This window comes from Tachypleus tridentatus, chromosome 2 (genome assembly GCF_004210375.1).
Source record: "Tachypleus tridentatus isolate NWPU-2018 chromosome 2, ASM421037v1, whole genome shotgun sequence".
Lineage (NCBI taxonomy): Eukaryota > Metazoa > Arthropoda > Merostomata > Xiphosura > Limulidae > Tachypleus > Tachypleus tridentatus.
The window spans coordinates 87279969-87300970 of record NC_134826.1 but is presented as its reverse complement, the minus strand read 5'-3'; the positions used below and the strand labels follow the sequence as shown (position 1 = coordinate 87300970).

At 35.1% G+C, this 21002-nt stretch overlaps 1 protein-coding gene across 5 annotated transcripts in view; it reads left to right on the top strand.

Moving 5' to 3' along the window:
• LOC143244425 (microtubule-associated protein Jupiter-like) overlaps positions 1-5608 on the top strand; it is a 46120-nt gene extending 40512 nt beyond the window's left edge. For 4 of the 5 annotated variants that reach the window (XM_076489050.1, XM_076489049.1, XM_076489048.1 and 1 more), the window contains 3 exons: positions 1557-1855; positions 3713-3802; positions 4836-5608. In XM_076489050.1, the coding sequence (XP_076345165.1) occupies positions 1557-1855; positions 3713-3802; positions 4836-4939 (493 nt within the window). In that variant the 3' untranslated portion in view covers positions 4940-5608. Of the gene's footprint in view, positions 1-1556; positions 1856-3712; positions 3853-4835 lie in introns of all 5 variants that reach the window. The other variant, XM_076489052.1, reaches the window with a different exon arrangement.
• Positions 5609-21002: the final 15394 nt, after the last annotated feature.

Here is a 21002-nt window from a genome sequence, read left to right as displayed (position 1 = left end):
CTAAAGAAGTAATGCATTGTGATCTTTATATTTTATAAACGGCGAGATATATTTAGTAGTCTATACTGATGGTTAGGTTGATTTTGAATTTCGTTCTAAATGGATAGTGTAAGTTGACCAGAAATTATTGTTACAGTGTTCATTTAGAACAAAATTCAAAATCAATTATTATAAAAAAATTTTCCTGATGAGTGGTTTAAGATACAGCCAGTAAACATGACCTTCTGTAGAACGCTGTTGGTATAAATTGTTTATAAAAATGAATAACGGAATAAGCTTGGGTATTAGTATTCAAGAAATATTTTATAATGTTTTTAGAAGGAATATTGTGTTAAATTATTCAGTTTAGTTGTACTGTGTTGAAAGCAAAGGCTTGGCTACTTACACATTTTAACAAGTAATTTTATCAGTAACCATTTACCAATTTAAATATACCTGTAATTGTTTTTTGTGCCTTTTTTACAATATTTATTATTCATTATTATAAAAGATAGTTCGTGGGTTATTCTAAATTCTGTATTCATCTAAAATGGTACTAATGTCTTCAGTAGTGTATGTATGATTATAGTCCTGAACCATTTATCGTACATAGGTTTTTTCGTACTTAGTAGCCTAGATACTATAGGTATTCTAGGAATTATCTTCTGCAACAGAGAAAAGTGGTTCTTGTTCAAATACCAGATTTATCACGTGTTAGTAACGTAATTGTGAACGTTTTATTGTTGTTTATTGGCTTTTCATGGATGCCCAACTCAGTTAATAGGTTTTCTGGTGGACGCAGTGAATGCTGCAGAGTAGTTTTTACATTTCAAAAGACTTTTGCATAAGACTCTGATGTTCAAAGAACGCCATTCCTTCCTGCGTGCTTTCTATAAACCATCTAGTCTACAAGAATGAAAAAATTCCCAGTGTTTATTTCAATATCTCCATCTGATTGAGATATGCAATCATCAAACGTATCTATATCTTGGGTACAACTTACACGTGACTTGATTTGCTTAGAATGTATTGTTTCATCAGTTAGGTGTCCTCTCTACCTTTGCTCAATAAGACTTTACAAAATACAACCGGTTTAGGAGATTGAGGTCAGTCTGATAAAGGAATAGATATGATGGCAGCATGGAACCTGGAACAATCTTCTAATTAATTCTACTTAATCTTTAGTAGCAGTTTATGATCATCATCTAATCTTCCATGATGAGGACAATCACGTTTGGATGCAACGAGAAGAAAGTTTGGGGTTGTTAAAACGATCATGGACAAGTTTGTTTTTAAATGATTGTTTTTCGGTTGATTGACGTATTTGAATATCTTTTAAGACTTCGCTTTTCCGTAATTATAACTTTTTAACTGAGAAAAACTGCTTGAAACATTAACTCTCAAACGGCGGCCATCATCAGTTAATGCTGCTGCCTGCAACATTCCTGCTGTTTAAGGGTTAAAAAATATCTTTACTAATTAGCTGAAGTTTCCTTTTTTTTTCTCTCACTTTTTGCCTGTTTTGTAACTGCGCTCGTGTGTATTATGGTATAGTAAATACCTTTTCTTCTGTTAAGGGTCACTAAGCCTCCAGGAGGACCCAGCAGTGATATATTTGGTTCAGTGAATGGTCATGATGAACAAAAATCCCGTCCGTTGAAGAATCGCATGCAGTCAAACATCTTCGGAGCTGGTGACGCTTCTGGTAACTGTTTCACCCCTCAGCGTAGATCTTTTGATGCTGCCAACACTCAGGATAAGCTGTTTGGTAGTGACGTCACAGACACAACACCCAAGAAGGTTGTTAACAGAATGAAATCTAACATATTTACAGGTCCTGAACCAGTAATTAAACCTTATAGTGCTAAGAAATACGGTGAGTCTCGTAATGAAGAGCTTTTCAGTAGTAGATGCAGGTATTTTCATATTTAATATTTTTTGTCACATAATTGTAAAATATGTGTAGTTAAATTGGTAGAGTATTACTACAGTTGTTTAGGCCAAATGTGACGTGTTTATTTCAATATTGATGTTTGTTTTAGTTAAATATATACGTATTTAGAAATGCGTGTGACTTGTACTTTTAAATGTGTATTGCGAAATTCTCGCACATTCACTAACTTTGTAAAAGATTCTCGAGCGTAAGAATCAACATTATGTTTTACGAAACCACTAACGTATCTTCAATATTGTTGGGTCGACTGAAATTTCTAGAACCTGTCATAAACGTTTATAAACAGACTTGCCAAGAGAGAGTATATATTGTTGGTTTGCTTCAGTTGATATACTATAATCCTCGGAAACTATAACTGTGTTTAACGCTTATTAATCGGGAAACTACAGATATTTAACCAGGAACTCTTATAGATTTCGAACGCTATAAAAACATTTAACTTTAGTGAATTCACATAGGACATCAATATTTTTACGAAAACATTTCATAACGTTTGCGGTGAAAAATCAGCTTGTAAACGGCGTGAGACAAGTGAAAAATAGAGCTAACTAGCTTCTTGTTAAGTGAATTGTGTCTACGTTAACTCAGAATTAATTCGCTCATTGCGAACCCTCGGATCAGAAAAAGACTTAATATTATTTGTAAGTTCGTAGATCCCTTGTATGTAAATCATTTATATTAACTTTTTTATAATAACCGTTATCATAAATTGCATTATTGTTTGTATACTAAAATATATTTGTTTTAAGAATGAAAACTGTGTATTAATCTTGTTGGTAAATATAAATTTGAAAGATTTCGAAATTAACTTCTGAATTTAAATTACAATTGAACTTGGTTTCAGTCTATTTGAAATCGTAATACGTAACGTTATAAATTAAGAGGCTCGTATGAGATAAATATCAATACGTGACACTAACATGGTCTGGTAGTCAGAGAACGCTCAACTTGCGATCTGTGAGTCGTGGATCCGAGTCTATCCCCATCAATAAATATGCTCGCCATTTCAGTCGCTGATAGCCTGAGCGTTGGCGGTAAGTGGTGCTAACTAGCTGTCTTCTCTGTGATATACCAGTGCTAAATGAGGGACGGCTAGTAATTCAGAAAGTTATTCTTTAAATGAAATTGATTTAAACATAAATATATATTAAACCGGTTGTTTTTTATTAGCTATAGTATGAAAACATATGACCTAACACTGGGTATCTATGGTGATTAGCCAAAAAAAAACTTGTATCAGTAATATGCAAAAGTATATTCGCTGTAACAATTATTAGAGAATTCATTTTGTAGATGGCGTTGAGTATTGACTTAGTTGCAAGGTAAAACATATTTGTTGTAACAGTAGAAAATTCATACTGTAGATGAGTTGGAGTATTGTGTTTAATATACAAAGTAAAGGAGATATTTTGTAACAATAGAGAATTTGTATTATAAAGGGCGTTGTGTATTGTCTTTAATTACGAAGTAAAACTAGATATTTTGTACCCATTCGACTGGTGCAGTGCAGTCGCTTCTTTGATTTTTAGGTTTCTTATATTTTCTAACAACCACTTTTTTAATACTCTGCATGCTTTAACCTAATTAAAAAAACTATTATTGCTTGCATATATATGTTTAGCATGCTTCTTACATGAAAATGATATACGAAAAAAGAAGAAAATATACATGTGTTGTTATATTTCAAGCATGAAATTTACCTTAACAAAACTCACTTTTTATATTTTGGTTTACGTTATTGAAACATTTGTTGATTTTGCATGTTTGTGTATATTGTAGGCCCTGTTCGTCGTAACCCTATCACGGGCGAAGTTTATGATGATGTGTCTAAAATGAATGGACACACAAATGGACATTTGAATGGAAGAAGTATGTTCTTTAGGAATTTGCAGACATTAATTAAGAGTTAAATAATTAGGGTAATGTTGTCATTTTTTTTTATTTACTTGATCATTGGAAGATACCAGAATACCTAATAACATCTGGGGGAAATGTTAGTAAAACTAAATTAAAACCTCTCATCTAACACGAATGAAGATACCAAAACTGTGCAAAAAAAATATTTGTTTTCTTTTTATTACCTTAAGTTTTCTTCTTTAAAATATTGATTTCTGAACAAACACCGGGACAAATAAACGTAATGTTTACATTTTAGCTTCACGTGTTTCATGAATATATATGTTGTCCTAGGAGGTAGAGATGTTGTAATGAAAGAAATAAAAAAAAGCTTTATTATTCCTACATAAAAAGATGAAGTCATTTGAATCACTTGATTATAATAAATGGAAATCGTTACATTTTGTTATTCGGGTTTTGATTAAAATAATCATGAAAAGCGTATTCAGTGGAACCCCTCAGATTCGGTCACCCCTTGAAAGCGGTCATTCAATCAGTTCCTTTTTTGTTTACATAATCCCTAATTATGTACAGTGAAACCCCTCCAATCAGGCGAGTTTGTCTCACTTTAGAGAGGTTTCACTGTATTCTGAGAACGTTGGAATACCAACAAGTTTTAAACAAACTAAAACGTTTTTAATCCACATACCAGTTGTAGAATTAGGCACAGCCTTAAATATTTTTAGTCATGCTCTAATTTACCATATAATCGTATAATTTGCATGTGTAAATTCCAACAAGTGAAGTGAAAAACGTGTTTAAAAAATCTGGTATATCAGTTAACTATAGTAGAGAAACACCAGTTTCTGTAAATAATCTAGATTTTCTTTCAGAGTGTATCGGGAATTTGGTGCTAGTTTATACGCCTACCATTCTCATCAAGTTCGATGTTGTAATGTTAGGCTTAACGTTTTATGTAACTATAACTCGTGTATTTATAGGTTTTTGTTACTTCTAGTTTAGCTTTAAAAATTAATAGTTTTATTTATTTATTACTTGACATCAGAATTATCAAACTCAACCATAAACAACGGTGATCCAGGTAGTCCGAGCGACCACTTTATTCGTACCAGAATTCCTCCTGGCGGCAAATCTTCTGGAATATTTTGAATCACCCATTCCTGATGTTTTGGCGATGGATAGAAAACTTTGTGACTTCGAAATTTTTTTTTTAAGTTTTCTATTTTTGCTCAATACTCACACGTCCAGCCCAACGTGAAACTTACACCTCCCCTCCCTAAGAAGGCTTTATTTAACAGTGATTTTGACACTTGGCTCGAGTGGTTGTTGTAGATCCCTACTATGCTTAGTTTTAACGCTTTAAACACTTGTAGTAAGAGCAATGTGTTATCCAAATGTTAATCATTTCTAATATATGTATATGCGTGTGTGTGTGTTTCAACATTATATTTTTCTTAGCTTAAACGTTCAGTTATTTGTGACGAATGTTTATATAGTTTGTCGTGCATTTAATCCAGTTAAATATTTGTGTATTCTTTTATTGTTAAATATTATGAGCTGAACTGTCAGACACTTCATTGGAAAGACGATATTTTGGGTGTGTTGTTGTTGTTGTTTTTAATGCTCGTACTTTCATTGTAAAACTTACAAGACTAAACTACCTAAGAAATTACACTTTACCTCGCCAGGTTATATGCCAAACCACAACATTTTAGTTTTCATGCAGCTGACGTCATTGAATATCATAGAGGTCCATTTTGTATTCTAAAAACTTCCAATGTTTCTTTGAAGGAAAATAAACTGTTTGTTTGTAAGAAATGAATTTTTGAAATATTTGGTCATTGTTCGTTTTAATATTCACACGAAGGGGGAATATTTAAGTCCCTAAAGAACATAGCAACTCCTTTTTAAAATGTTTTTTACTTACTACAATAAAGTTCGTGTTTGTTTATTTTATCTAAATTACTTAAGTCATGTGTTCTCTAAGTTTCGTTTCATTCAATAAATAAATTTGTATTAATTCGTAAACAATTTACTATATCGGGATATTTTAAAGCGCGTCTTGTGGTTTCGTTGATGACCGTTAAGTTTTAAAAAACACCAGACGCGTTTCTACCCGTGTAATCTGTTGGGAGATAAATTAAGCTATTTAATCACAAATCGTGGGGTGTAGCGTTAAAGGAAACAATTGAAATTCCACAGTAGCAACCGGAGGCGTAAACGTTACATTTAACACTTTGTTGTTATCAGGCGACTTCCTACGATTTTTCGTGCGTTTATCTGAAAAGACGCGCGTTACATGGCGCACATATAATGATTAGCGTCCAGCTGATTCGAGCCATAGCTTAAAGGCCTCGGGGTTTTGTTGGGTCACGAGATGCCATTGACATGCGATTGTGAACAAAAGCAGCATGTTCTCAGACGTTCAATATACCATCAGAGGACTTTAGTTTTAATAATAGCCTTGAAACCTGCGTCTCTGCGAAGTCGACCATTTTAAAGCAACGTTTTATCTGAATATCTTTGTGGCAGTAGATGTTTAATATAACAAAATACTTTACACAATAATAATGTATCAGGTTTTAAAGAATCGCAAATCTAAAGATTCGTTGTTTGGAATTAACACTTTTACCCCTCCCATCCATCAGTGGCTCAGCGTTACGTCTATGAGCTTTGAATGCTAAAAACCTGGTTTCGATACCCGTGATTAGTACAGCACAGATATTCCATTTAGTAATTTTGTACGTAATGACGTACAAACAATGCTCTTATTCTAATAAAAAAAATTCTATCGCATAAAACCAGATAGATCAACCAATCTTAAGCCACAAGAGGGCCGATTGAAAACCTGCTTAAAGTCCGTTCATTAAAATATTTCATCATGTTCTTCGATTTACGTGGTTAGACCTGAAGTTTATGCCACCAGCGCCATTTGTGGGTGTAGAAACTATATATCATTAAATGTTTTGATCAATGGAGGTTCTTCGTAAAAGTGCAATAATACGTTACATTTAAATATTTTATTTATCCTGAAACCTAAGTACTTTTATGATACTGAGTATTAGACACATAAATCATCCCGACGCCTTTTCATTCATTTAATTAAAAAAAAAAAAACATTGTATAGATTTTTTTTTCCAATGTTAGTATGTATATAACACATGGGTGTCTGTGAACGACTGGCATTCGTTTAACCAGTAAATGTGTGGGGAGCTCTCGTATTAGGTGACAAAGGACATTATATGAACGTGGGGAAGTTAGATTGGAATGATTTCTGTTTAAACAAAATACATAACGCTTCATCTTCTGAACCAGACATTCGCCAAATTACTAGTGGGCCCAGTAGTTTTGTTCGTTACTGATTTCATTGTAATGTAGAAGCCACATAAATTAATTATGGTTAATTAATTACTCTAGTTGCTGCTAGGGTCCTCTATACTTTAGCCAGTTTTTTGTTGTTTTTTTAACAGTAAGTGTTTAACAAGCAAGCATATAAAAATTATTCAATGTATGAAGTCACGCAGTAGTCAACGAATTTGATGGTTAAATCAAGGGCCTTTAAAACAAGCCGAATGTATTCAGAACAAAGTCATTTTCGAATTATTTAACTTCCTTGGCAAATTTCCAGCAGTTGTAAGCGCTAGTAAAATCTTCTTGTAAACTTATTCCAACCTAATAATACGTGTGTGTTTATATAAGACATTAAGAATATTATGCTATTTTTTCTTCTCTCCTTTATTAGTTTTTTTTAGACCGGTTTTGTGACTTCAAGGTTTTACTGAGAATCTATAACAAAAACACAGGAATAACATTTTGCAACTGAACAAAGTAAAATAAACACACGTGTTTTCCGAATGTACAAACATACAAACGCATTGTATACAAGTGCATTATTCATAAAGGAAAGGAAATATGGAAAAATATAATATCAGAATGTTTTCTTCTTCAGATCCACAGTTGAAACCGTACTTTGAATAGTGATAAACAATATCCATGTGCAAGCAGTTTGAACTAGCAAAGTTGATCTATATGTTCAACTTGTGATAAATGAAAAGTTTTGAAAACAAAACCGATCCACTACTCGAACTAAAACCTTTAGTTTTAGGCTTTATCATAAAATCCTTAACCCTAACTAAAGTCGAAACACTTCCCTGATTAAGATTCTCTACTTAATTGAAAAATACTAATTCTTTGGAACGTTGGGTGGCAAATGTTACAAGACTAGGCTGTCTAAAGTCAATTGACTCTTGATGCAATCCAATGACTGCTAATTTGTCACGAAACTAAGTTGAAGTTTTCAAGTAAGAAGAAACTAATGACGTTAAACGTAAAGCAGATCTTGGCCTTAATTAATTATCAACACCAAAAGCGTAAATTATTTTTAAGAAAGAATATTTTTTATAAGATTTCGAGTTTGTAAACCAAGAAAATTTTCACCATCAAGCCTATTTTTTGAAATCAGTTTGATTAGTAATAACTACAGTTTTCTTTTACATGCTGCCATTAAATTATGATATGTGTAAATATAATGACAAAAAATTACTTTGTGATGAAAAACAATCCGATAAATTATCCACCTTATCTCTTCAAAAAGAATAAAAATTATTTTAAAGTGCCACAGTTGAACAGATCCAACAGTAGTTCGCTGCAGACTAGCCATCAGAATGGCTAGTTACAGATAACTGTTAAATAAGATAAAATCACGTTTTATTCTTGATAAACAAAAACAACGTCTCAATCCTTTTAATTTCATTGAAATAGCCCACGAATTAGTAAAATCTTTTTCTGATATTTAAAGTAATTGTTTCTTAGTAAAACTTTAAAAGAACAAGGAGGGTTGGACTCATTTTATTATATCAAGATGGCCTACTTAGCTGTCTTGTTGGAGTAGGTTTTATTACATGGTTTGTAGAGTTTTGTTCTTAATAATTCTCTAAACTAGACGCACTTCTGCAAAGTCCCCGGAAGTGCTCTTTTTTTTAAGAGTTAATAAAACTCAAAATTACGAATAAAATATTTTTATTTCTTTGTTTTGAAGATCATGTGTTGTAACTAGCGCATAATTCTTCTCATGATTCATTGAATGTGCATGTTTTACTGACGTCACGACAACACAAATTGCAACACTGAGTGTTCCTTACGTGACGTGATTTTAGTGTCTACTGACTGACACACAAAACTGCTGTATAGTGTTTAAAACAGGTGACCCATCCAGACGTCCTTCAGCCCCTTTTCAAGAAACTGGTATTACTTTTTACAACTTTTCTCTTTAACACGTTCAGATTTATTATTGTATATTTATTGCCTCTTGAGACATTTTAAAATAAACCTGTGAAGTAGAAAACTAGAAGTAACAGATGTAAAATCATAAATTGATTTCAATTCCATATATAAATTACAGAATTGAAGAAAACAAACACAACTGTACGTTTCACAAATGCTTCACTTATTACACACAGTTTAGACAGTATAGGTTCTGCTAAAACTAAGGTGTAATAAGTGAAACGTTAGCGTCCTTTTTACCATAATTCTTTCACTATGTAATTTCTCTAAATACCAACTATTTTGAGTATTAATTATATATATATATAATACAGAATATCTGGAGTTATGCATTTTAATCCAACATTAGTTTAGAAAATACTATCCTTAAAATTTGTACAAATAATGTGGTTACGTTTCGACAAAGCTTTTTTTGTGCTAACAAGGTAGCATTGAAAGCGCCCTCTAATGTAGGCATTATAAACCTTAACACATAGAGGGGTTAAAAAGTTATCCATACATGCGAGGCGAACTACTTCATTACTTTCAAAAACTCATTTTTATTGTACTTTAAATTAGTAAGTTTTAAGGGTTAGGATAAAACTCGAATTTATTTAACTGAAATATAACATTCGAGGTCTGAACAAGAAATTGAGAGCTCACAACTGAACTTAGGAAGTAAGTCAAATCGGTTCAGTGCTATTTATTAACAACGAATTTGGGTAATGCACAAGCTATCTATATATTGTAAACAAAATACTAATTACAATATAACCACTTCCTGTTAAATCGAGGAAGAAAAACACTTTGATGAAAAATTAAACTAGGCTTAATGACATATTCCAAACTTATATTTTTTAATGAGACATTAATATTTTATTTTACCCTTAGTAAGGAACACCTTCGATTCCATTTAATCTCCCCAATATGGTCCTTACTTTTAGTGTTTTGTAGCAACGGACGTGACTTGGAAATAGAAATACAGTTTGTTTTTTTTCCCTTGGCTCATTTATACAGGGTGTTCGGAAAGTCACTGTGCATTTCTGTAATCATATACATATATAAGCAAAGCCTGTATGTCATTACAGTCAAGTTTAATAAAAAAAATAAAAATAAACTTATATAAATGTCATTCGGTAAATTCATTTATTTAAGGTATTCAAAATAAAAATGGTAATTTTATATGGAAAAATAAGCTCGATGCAAGAAAATTTAACATTTCAATACCAGGATCGCTGTTTTCACAAATAACCCAATTTCTTCATATGCTTGTGAATTGGCTCGTTATCTGATGACACCACCAGGTGTTCACGCTGAATATTAATGTTCTTCCATATTGTAAAGGCTGTAATGGGACTATTTAAACGGGGGAAGGGGTGTACTAAAGCAAGGTTTCCCAAAGATTTTTAACTTGAGGTTCTCCTCTCAGAGGACCCCAGCCATTGATGTAATAGAAATAATAGGCTCTCTGCAATATCCTACTTTCTTTGCAAATTATTGTTGTTTTAAAAAAACACAACACAAACAACGTTGCATAGTTATATTTATTGCAATAAACAAAACTGTCGCTACAAATACTGTTTTATCCTACGTCAGAGAAGTTTTAAAGTGAGTAGTTCTACATGGGATGAGACTCCCACTGACACTGTTTTGTGCTTTACGTATCATAACTTTAATGAAACTTCAGGACGACATTTTAATTCCTCAGTTATTAGCACTGATATTTTTCATTTGAACCAGTGTAAAAACAACCGTTTCCCAGCTCTACCGGAAACAAGACTAAATAAGTTTCACTCTGTTTGTTTTAGGACAAAGCCGTATCGGAACATCTGCAGTGTCCATAGCGAGGAATCTAATACTGGATTTTAGCGTTCTAAATCCGTAAAATGACCACTGATCCACCAGGGAAGAGGTTTAGTCAGAGCAAAGTTTGGAAACTTAGATTTTAATTATACCGTTTACTTCTCTCCATAGCACTTGTGAATATTTTTTTTGCGTTTATTTTATCCCACAAAGCTGATGGTTATAAAAATTGAAAGACCAGGATATAAAGAAATTCAAGGTTTTATTGCAAGACGACATCAATAGCCTTTCTATAACAAGGCTTAACACACAAAATTCTGTAGTGCCAATAATTATTTGTTTGAAAGCTAAATCACATTACTTAAACAACAAAAACAAATTAAAATGAAATCTAATAACCCGTTCACCATCAATAAAATAACAATAATTCCTTCCCTAAACGACCATGTTCCAATTTCGTTTGAAATTTTACGGACTAAAACCGCAGATCGTTATGAATATTAAATAAGTGGATTTGGTTGTATATCTTGTGAGTTCTCGTGGCGTTATCTACTAAACTTTTCAATTTGTTTTTTCCCACGTTGTGTAGACTCATCTTTAAATAAGGCTATGTGCACAAATTTTCGTTAACTTCTAAATTATCGTGCGATAAAGCGCAGTTTGTAAAGCTATTACGTGAAAATGGAATTTCAATTGGCTGTAAGAAACAAAAAAAATAAGTTACAGATAAAAAAAAGAACAGGACAGAAATTAGACCTCTTGAAATGTTTGTTTAATTTTAAGAATTTGTGTGATTGTTGAAAAATAAAACTTGCATAATATTTCATAACAATTTTGAAAGCGATTAGAGAAAGATTAGAAGAAAAACTTGGATAAATGATAATAAATTAGGCCTAAATCCATCGTAACACAGTCTTTACTGCCTAACGAAGGTCGCCTGCTCGAAACATCGCACAAAATAAACTGGAAGCAGTTTTCATACAGATGTGCTAATTTAATCTTTATCATAATTTATCAGAGAAAGACATATACTTACTCCATAGTTTTTAGTGTACAACAATACACTACACAATTAACGATATGTTTTTTACGGTGACGTCATGAGAGGCTTCTGCAGGTAGAATTAGTATTAATCAGAATTGGCGGCAAAGCATATGTTTTCCTCCTATATTTGTTTGTCCACAAGATTTCTCGAAAACGGCCAAATAGATTTGGACGACTTTACAACTGCTGTGTATTTGGATTACGACCCAATTTAAGTAATTAGTTTTTAAAGGGTCAAGATAACGAAAAAAAGGAATTGTGTCTGTTAACATGGGGATTGATTTTTCATGCTACTTTTGCTCTATGACGCAATCACAAGTGATTGGATTTTGATGAAACTAGATGGACATACGTAGAACATTACTCCTCATTGTCCTGTCAAAAATAATCAGTGTCCGTTGATAACGACGGACACTTTTTTTTTTTTTTAGTTTCTGAGAACCAAATATGATCAACATTACAGTATGCGATCTACCGAGTTCTCTTCTAGTTTCACCTGTGACTGGTCGCAACTCTGTATAAATATAAATCACAAAGGCACACAATTTGTTTACAAAATTTTCTCTTTACTCGATAACTCGAAGAACAAACGAAACAAACAGGTGTGTGTGTGTGTGTATTTTATAGTAAAGCCACACTGGTTTATCTGCTGTGTCCATCAAATGGAATCGATCCAAGCAGGTGTTTGTGTGTGTGTTTTATAGCAAAGCAACATTGGGCTATCTGATGTGTCCACCAAAGGGAATCGAACCCATGATTTTAGCGTTGTAAATCTGTAGAATTACCGCTATCCCACAGGGAACACAGAAGGGTTAAGTGTGACTATTAAAACTTTCAATTGGTCATTATTCTAAAATAACTCAAAACAATAAGAAAAGAGACTGCGTTGAAATAGACTTTTCAATTGTTTGGTTAGTTGTTTGCTTAGTTAGGCTATTTGTTCTGTACCCACCAGGGATACTGAAAACCCGATTATTTTTAGTGTCGTAAGCCTACAGACTTTATGGTTATTTGTGTGTGTGTGTAAAGGAAGACTATTCGATGTATGCAGTGACTTTAACAAGTAATGTATCTGATATTTTGAATATATATTTAAAATCATCGTTCAGTAAATGAGTATTAGTTTTTGATCATTTATTAGGTAAAGCAGACATTGTAATGGACTAAGACTTTACATTGAAACCCCAGTCCAGGTACCGAAACGTTGTTGAAATGGACTGAGAGTCTACCTTAAGGCCTTCATCCAGTTACTGAAATGTTGTTATAATGGGCTGAGACTCCACACAAATGGCCCAGTCCAGATATCAAAACGCTGTTGTAATGGACTGAGACTCCACTTTAAGGTCCCTGTCCAGATATTGAAACGTTGTTGTAATGGACTGAGACTCTACGATAAGACCCCAGTCCAGATGCTGAAATGTTGTTTCACCCAAGAAAGAAGACAGGAGAAATCCATTACAAATTTGAACTTTTACGAAAGCTTGTTTAATTTACAGTCCAGGAAACATAATTTATTGGTGAAACATGTCTTTTACACCACATTATGTTAGATTTGGTGAAACAGAACAATGTGGTTTTGCTCTAAAATAAACATAAAATTGGCAAAATAAAATAATAAACTTGTTGCTCAAAACTAGCATGTGATTTTTTGAGCGCAGGAAAACTGCAAAATCTGGCAAGTGTATTGAATTGCTTTTCTAGAAAGCACAAATCTATATTTTATTTGTTGAATTTCACGTGAGAACTGTACAAGCTAACCGTTCTTAATGCAGAAGCGAAAGATTAGAAGAAAAGTCAACGCCACGAATTCTTGAGCTACTCTTGTACCAAGATAAAAAAAGTGGAAATGACCGTTACATTATAACGCCCTCTCGGCTGATAGAGCGAGAACATTCAGTGTTTGGATTCGAACCCGCGATCCAGAGATTGCGTGTCGAGCACCCCAGCCACCAGGCCATGAATATCCTTCTGGTAATATGAGAAAAAAAAAAAAAGAGAGAGAACAGAAAAGTAGCTCAAAAGCGAGATTCACAACAATAACAAGGAAAATAGAACAACAGAAAGTTAGTCCTAACCTTACACAAATGAGAATGTTACACGTACCACGTGTACTTAAAACCGTGTTCTTCAAACTGAAGAAAATTCACTACGTGTACAAAAATACTTTTATTGAATATCTTGACTTCCGGTGTTTTGTTGTTAACATAAAATAACATCATAGAAAACACCTGATAATTTATTAACAATAATAAAATAACTCAAACCACTACGATTAGTGAAAGAAAAAAAAAGGTGGAGTTACTATATTCTTATTTCAGTATATATTGAGCTTAATATGATTCTCACGTGTTCGAGAGGCGCTAACAAAGACATCTTGGCAGTAAGTATGTAACAGTATTGAAATAAGTATAATTTAGTGCCATGGATTTTATTCTCCCTTCATCTTTACAGTACGTTCACTTCTGCGCCTAGTAATCTAGGGTTACCGATAGAGTTCATATGGACTCCACCAGCTTTTTTATACGAAGTTATTGTTTTGTCTGTTTAGTCATCACAACCCATCGCCAACTCTTGGGCTGCTCTTTTACCAACGAATAATGGGATTGGCCGTCACATTATAACGCCCCCACGGCTGAAAGGGCGAGCATGTTTGGCGCGACGGGGATGCGACCCTCAGATTACGAGTCGCACGCCTTAACACGCTCGGCCATGCCGGCCACTGAACTGTTTGTGCAACAAATTAATTTTGGGTCAATGACTTGGTTACAGGATCCCTAATAACATACGTCACATACAAACAAACGAAGCCAAAAATTATATCAACATTACAAATAATAAACTACACCCTTGTGCAAATTAATTGAAACAAAACAGAAAATTACGATTTTTTTCAATTTTTTTGCGTTTTATTTCTGAGAATCCAAAAATTACTCACAAATTAATACATGATATGACCGCCTTCATTTTTCAGAAGATCAATAATCCGCTTTGGTATTGAGTCCACGAGTTGACTGCAATCTTTACTAATTTTTGGATCGCGGTACCACACCTCAATTATGGCCTCAATTAGTTTATCTTTCGTAGTACAGTCTTTTTCTCGAAGTCTTTCTTTAGAAATTGCCCAAACATTTTCAAGTCTGGAGAGTTTCCAGGCCAGTCCAGCACCTTTATTCGCGTTGTAGTCATAAAATTCTTCACAAGTTTCGATGTGTGGTACGGAGCCAGATCTTGCTGAAAAATGCCAAATCCATCTGGAAATCTCTTTTTCAATTCTGGAACGACTATTCTCTGCAAAACTTCGATGTACTGTGGTCTTCGCATCATACCTTCTACGATATGTAAGCTTCCGACGCCATAGTAGCTGTAAAAGCCCCAAAACATCTTCTTCAAGGGATGTTTTACGAACTGATTTATGTTAGATTCTCGAAGTATCTCACCTGGAGATCTGCGAACATGCAGACTTCCTTGACCCTGTACGAAGAAATGAGTCTCGTCACTGAATAACACCTTCCTCCATTGTTCGTGCGTCCAGTTCTTGTATTTCAGACCCCATTGATACCGTTTTTGAGTTGGTAAGAAGTTGTTTTTTGACTGCTCTCCTTGCCCATCTAACGCAATTTCGCCATATATCCCCAAAATAGATCGACTGTACTACAAAGCACAGCAAATGACGCCGTTTGTGTGAAAAAATGACTATTAAAGGAAATCAGCGGGTCCAGCGAGCCTACACCGGCCGCTATGCTGAAAATATTGTAAAATGACCACTTGTTTCAATTAATTTGCACAAGGGTGTAATTGTTGTGGGTGTCTCCTGTGTACCAACCTATGTTTATCAGTTCTTTTCATACGGGTCTTTAGGTGGGGCAGTAGGAAGTCTTTGAATTTACAACGCTAAAATCAGGGATTACCCTCAGCGGACGCTACAGGTAGCTCGATTTGACTCCGTTATAAAAAAACACACACACAGTGTTATAATAACAAAAACATGTGAATTAATAGGTGGCTGACCCCTATCGGCAGTGAAAAGTATGAAAACTAATCGGTAATTCAATAATTAAACAGTAAAAAAATAATTAGTACTAGATGCACCTTCGTGAGTGATGTTGACTACCTGCCTTCTTTGTTTATTACTTTATAATTAGGAACGGTCAGTGCAGATATCGCTCGTGCAGCTTTGAATGAACCCCCAATGAAGAAACAATTATGCATCCTTTTTACCGAAACACCAGTGAAAAAAAGAGAAATGTAATTAGGACTAAGTATTGTTCCTACCCAAGTAGCGCAATTTTCACCTTACGACTTGGGTTTGATTATAAAATTATCTCGTCTGGGATATTTTGCGGGAATTATCGGGACATCTAGTTCGTAGAACACAGCGCAACCTCCATAGCATGGAGACATGTCTCAGAACGATTTGAAAGCTGAATTCCACCGAAACTAAGCACTAATATTATTTACAAACTGAGAAAAGGCGAAGAAAACTTTGGTCGTTAAATGAAAAAAAGAGCCATAATTTATGAAATATACATACAAATAATAAAGTGAGAGGGAAGTTCTGATATTACACGACGTATGCTTGTACATTTCTTGTGTTTTATGGTAATAAATAATTTTTGCCTCGTATCTGGTTTCTAATGTTACTTATTTACAGCTATTTTGAATGCAGTATAACAATCCATCGGTGCAGGGAGAAGTTCTGGAAAAATCAGGCCGCTGTCACCTGATGCTATGAGATTGAATCGTGAGCCATTTTAACTACAAATAGTGTACACACAGAGTGAAATGTACTGAATTGAAAGAAACAAGTTGTGTCTATACACGCCATAAAGAAGTGGTCAAGCCTGACTGATCTTACTGCTTCCTACGGCCCTGCAACCTTTTTTGGGGTGAGTGGGATATCAACAAATGAGGGTTAAGAAAGAAAGTGGTATATAACTTGGTAATATCAGTAATGAGGGTTAAGAAAGAAAGTGGTATATAACTTAGTAATATCAGTAATGAGGGTTAAGAAAGAAAGTGGTATATAACTTAGTAATATCAGTAATGAGGGTTAAGAAAGAAAGTGGTATATAACTTAGTAATATCAGTAATGAGGGTTAAGAAAGAAACTGGTATATAACTTAGCAATATCAGTAATGAGGATTAAGAAAGAAAGTGGTATATAACTTAGGAATATCAGTAATGAGGGTTAAGAAAGAAACTGGTATATAACTTAGCAATATCAGTAATGAGGGTTAAGAAAGAAACTGGTATATAACTTAGTATTATTTATTGATATTTTCTCTCAGTGGGTGACTTATTTTGCATTACAAGTTAGCACAAAACTGCAAAATGGGGTCGAACCTCGAATAATAGCGCTATAAGATTACAAGTATATCGCTGAACCACCACATAACCAAACTAATAATAACAATTACGATACACTATTCGCGTACATAGATGGTGATTCTAAACCTACTGCTGTTGAGTAACAAGTTTTCGCAGCGAACCTCTTATAAACAGTAATACATTTCGTATACAAGTAAAATTGAACTATAATTATTGAAACATAATTTTAAAAGTAGAAAACAGAACCATTTAATTAAAACTAATGAGACTACTCAGCTTGTTTTCAACACAATGCTTTAAAGTTTGACTCAACAGAAGACAGAAAAATAATCTTAGTGGCTCTAGAGAGCTACTTTCTTCTGAAAATCTTTTGGTAAATTAGAAGAAAATTGAAATAGTGGTAACAGTTGATTGATTGATTGATTTAGTGTTTTATGGCACAAAGCAGCTAGGCTATCTGCACCAAACATCCGATAAAAAGGTAAAAATAAACGTAGTGAAATACAGAAAAGGAAATGAAGGTAAAACAAAACATCATTGAAAAACAGAAAAAGCATAAAACCAATGTTGACACCTAATTTACAATGTTAAGAGAGAAAGCAGAGTAAGAGAAGTTGTAAAGGACTTACTCTAGCAAAATGGTAATGATCATAACCCGTCAGGAAGACTAACAGGTAAGTACAAGAACCACCGTCAGTCACTTGAAGTTGGCCTTTCCAGTCCTGGTGTCGAGTTTTTTAATGTTCTGGCCATTTTCCAATGTCAAATTAAACTAGAGAGATTGAGATTCTGAAAAGGGAACCACAATTAAAAAGGTGTAATGAATAAATATCAAACACTTAAATGAGGTTATAAAGATTAATGGCCATTAAAAAACTAAAAACTTTATCAAGGTGGACAGTATCACCACCACCAATAACACTGTCCAATGTTACAGACAAACCCTGGGACAGAACATGTTTAAAATTGTGCTGTCTTTGAGAGTCGTAACGATGGCAAGAAAGTAAAATGTGACTTGTGATCTGAGTGTCACACAAACTACACACTGGTGCATCAGTTCCAAATAAAAGAAAACGATGAGTTAAAAAACTGTGACCAATGCGTAGTCTAGTTAGAACAACTTCCTCCTTCCGAACCTTACGGAAGCTAGACGGCCAAAACCAATATAGGGTTTTATTTGAAAAAGCTTGTTGCCACGTTGCTCACTCCAAGTGGACTGCCAGCTGGCATGGAGCCAAGCCTTGAATACAGGACCATAGTCCATGCACGGAATAGGCACAGTGGTGATAGTGCCAGAGCAGATAGATTTAGCTGCCGTGTCTGAAAGCGCATTCCCGCGAATACCAACGTGGTCTGGTATCCAGAAAAACTGGATAGAAGTAGATGTTAATGAGAAATGGGCCAGTCGGTTTTGAATATCAGCAAGAACAGGGTGTGAACCAACGTGAAGTGATTTCAAGACCAGTATAGAACTAAGCGAGTCAGTATAAATAGTGCAGTCGGAGTACTGCTCAGCTTCAATATGATCCAGGACAAGAGAAATGGCGTACAGTTCAGCAGTGAACACAGAAGCTGCAGAGGGGATTCTGCACGCAACCACCAAACCTCAACAAACCATAGCAGAGCCCACAGAATTACCTGATTTGGAACTATCCGTATCAAGTGGAATGGAATGATTGTTCGAAAGATGTTCAGTAAATAAAAGACGGTACTTCCAATCGGGAGTATCTGCCTTTTTCAGATGACTTAAAGAAAGGTCACATTTGGGGGCTGTAATAAGCCATGGGGGGATGGGCTGACCAGTGAATTCTGCAATGTTATCCAAGGACAGACCCAATTCATTCAATTGCGCCTGGATGCGAAGGTCAAAAGGAGCAATGGCAGAAAACACATCCCCAAGTGGGATGGTTTGGTAAGGAACGAAGTTTCGAAGAATATAGTAAAGACAGTTGCAAACGGCGAAGGTACAGAGAAGGTTCGTGAGATTCCACATATAAGCTCTGAACTGGGGAGGTGCAGAAAGCCCCAGTGCAGAGTCAAAGTCCTTGATGATGAATGGGGTCCAGCATCTTTAAGGCCGAGGGTCTGGCAGAGCCATAGACCATTGATCCATAGTCGAGTTTTGAACGAATAAGAGCACGATATATCTTTAACATAGAACATCGATCCGCTCCTCAACTGGCGGTAGAGAGGACACGGAGGATGTTCAGTGCTCTTGTGCATTTGACCAGTAGCTGCTTTAAGTGTGATATAAAGGTCAGCTTATGGTCAAAGATAAGCCCCAAGAACTTGGTCTCAGGGACCACTGGCAGCAAAACTTCACGGATACGGAGTTCAGGATCAGGGTGAATACCCCGTTGGCGGCAAAAGTGCATGCAAACGGTTTGAGAAAGAGAAAAACTAAAGCCGCTCGTCGTAGTCCACTTCATTACACGATTGAGGGCAGTTTGTAGTTGCCGCTCAATACATCTCATGTTCGACGACTAACACGAGATTTGAAAGTCGTCGACATAGAGCCATTTTGCAACTGTGAGAGAGAGTTGTTCAGTGATGGCATTTATCTTTATACTGAAAAGTGCGACACTCAAAACACAGCCCTGAGGGACCCCAAGTTTCTGTACAAAAGAACGTGAAAGTGTCGAACCCACACGAACTTGGAATCTCCTGTCCATTACAATTTTTTAAATAAACATGAGTAAATGGCCACGTACCCCATATATATTGAGGTCTCGCAAAATGCCATACCTCCATGTTGTGTCATAAGCCTTCTCAATGTCAAAGAATATTGAAACAAGATGTTGGCGTTTGAGAAAGGCTTCTCTGATTGATGTTTCAAGTCGAATTCGGTGGTTCGTGGTGGAGTGCTGTCGTCGGAACCCACACTGGGTGGGCGAGAGGAGGTTGTTTGATTCGAGGAACCAAACAAGACGAGCATTAACCATCCTCTCTAAGGTCTTACAGAGACAGCTCGTCAAAGCAATTAGACGGTAGTTTGAAGGAATCTTGGGATCTTTCCCAGGTTTAGAGAAAGGTAAGATAATAGCCTGGCGCCAGGCATCAGGAAAAACATTTTCCTGCCAGATCCGGTTAAAAACAATTAGAAGAATATTAAGAGAAGCAGGAGAGAGATAGTGCAGCATGTCATAGTGTACATCATCTGATCTAACAGATGTACTGCCAGACCGATAAAGGGCGATTTTCAGTTCCACCAGTGTAAAGGGACAATTATAGTCAAAGAGACAGTCGGTTCGAAAGGAAAGAGGTGAACGCTCTGCCCGAGTTTTGATGGCCAAGAGGGTAGAGAAACAAGAAGTTCTAGATTCCCGGCAAAAGCTTTCACCTAGAGTATCGGCGATGCTCCTGACATCAGCCACCTCTTGGCCATCAGAGAGTAAGATGGAGAGGGGTCAGAATTGTAGTGCCCACTAACCTTTTGAACCCTGTCCCATATGACCTTGGAACTGGTGGTAGAAGATATGCTAGTTGTGAACTTAATCCAAGATTCCTTCTGGCTTTGATGTCTTACCCACCTTGCACTAGAAATGCAATTTTCGTTCTAAACATGCTCTGGAAAGATCACTGGAAGTACAAAAGGATTTATATCTATGTTTTATCGATTATTCTAAAGCCTTTGACAAAGTGAGGCATGGTGACCTATTCGACATGTTGTCAGACCTGAACATCGATGCTAAAGATCTAAGAATCCTTAGAAACCTTTACTGGCAGCAAATGGCAGCTATCAAAATTGAAAATGAATTGAGTGAATATAGACCAA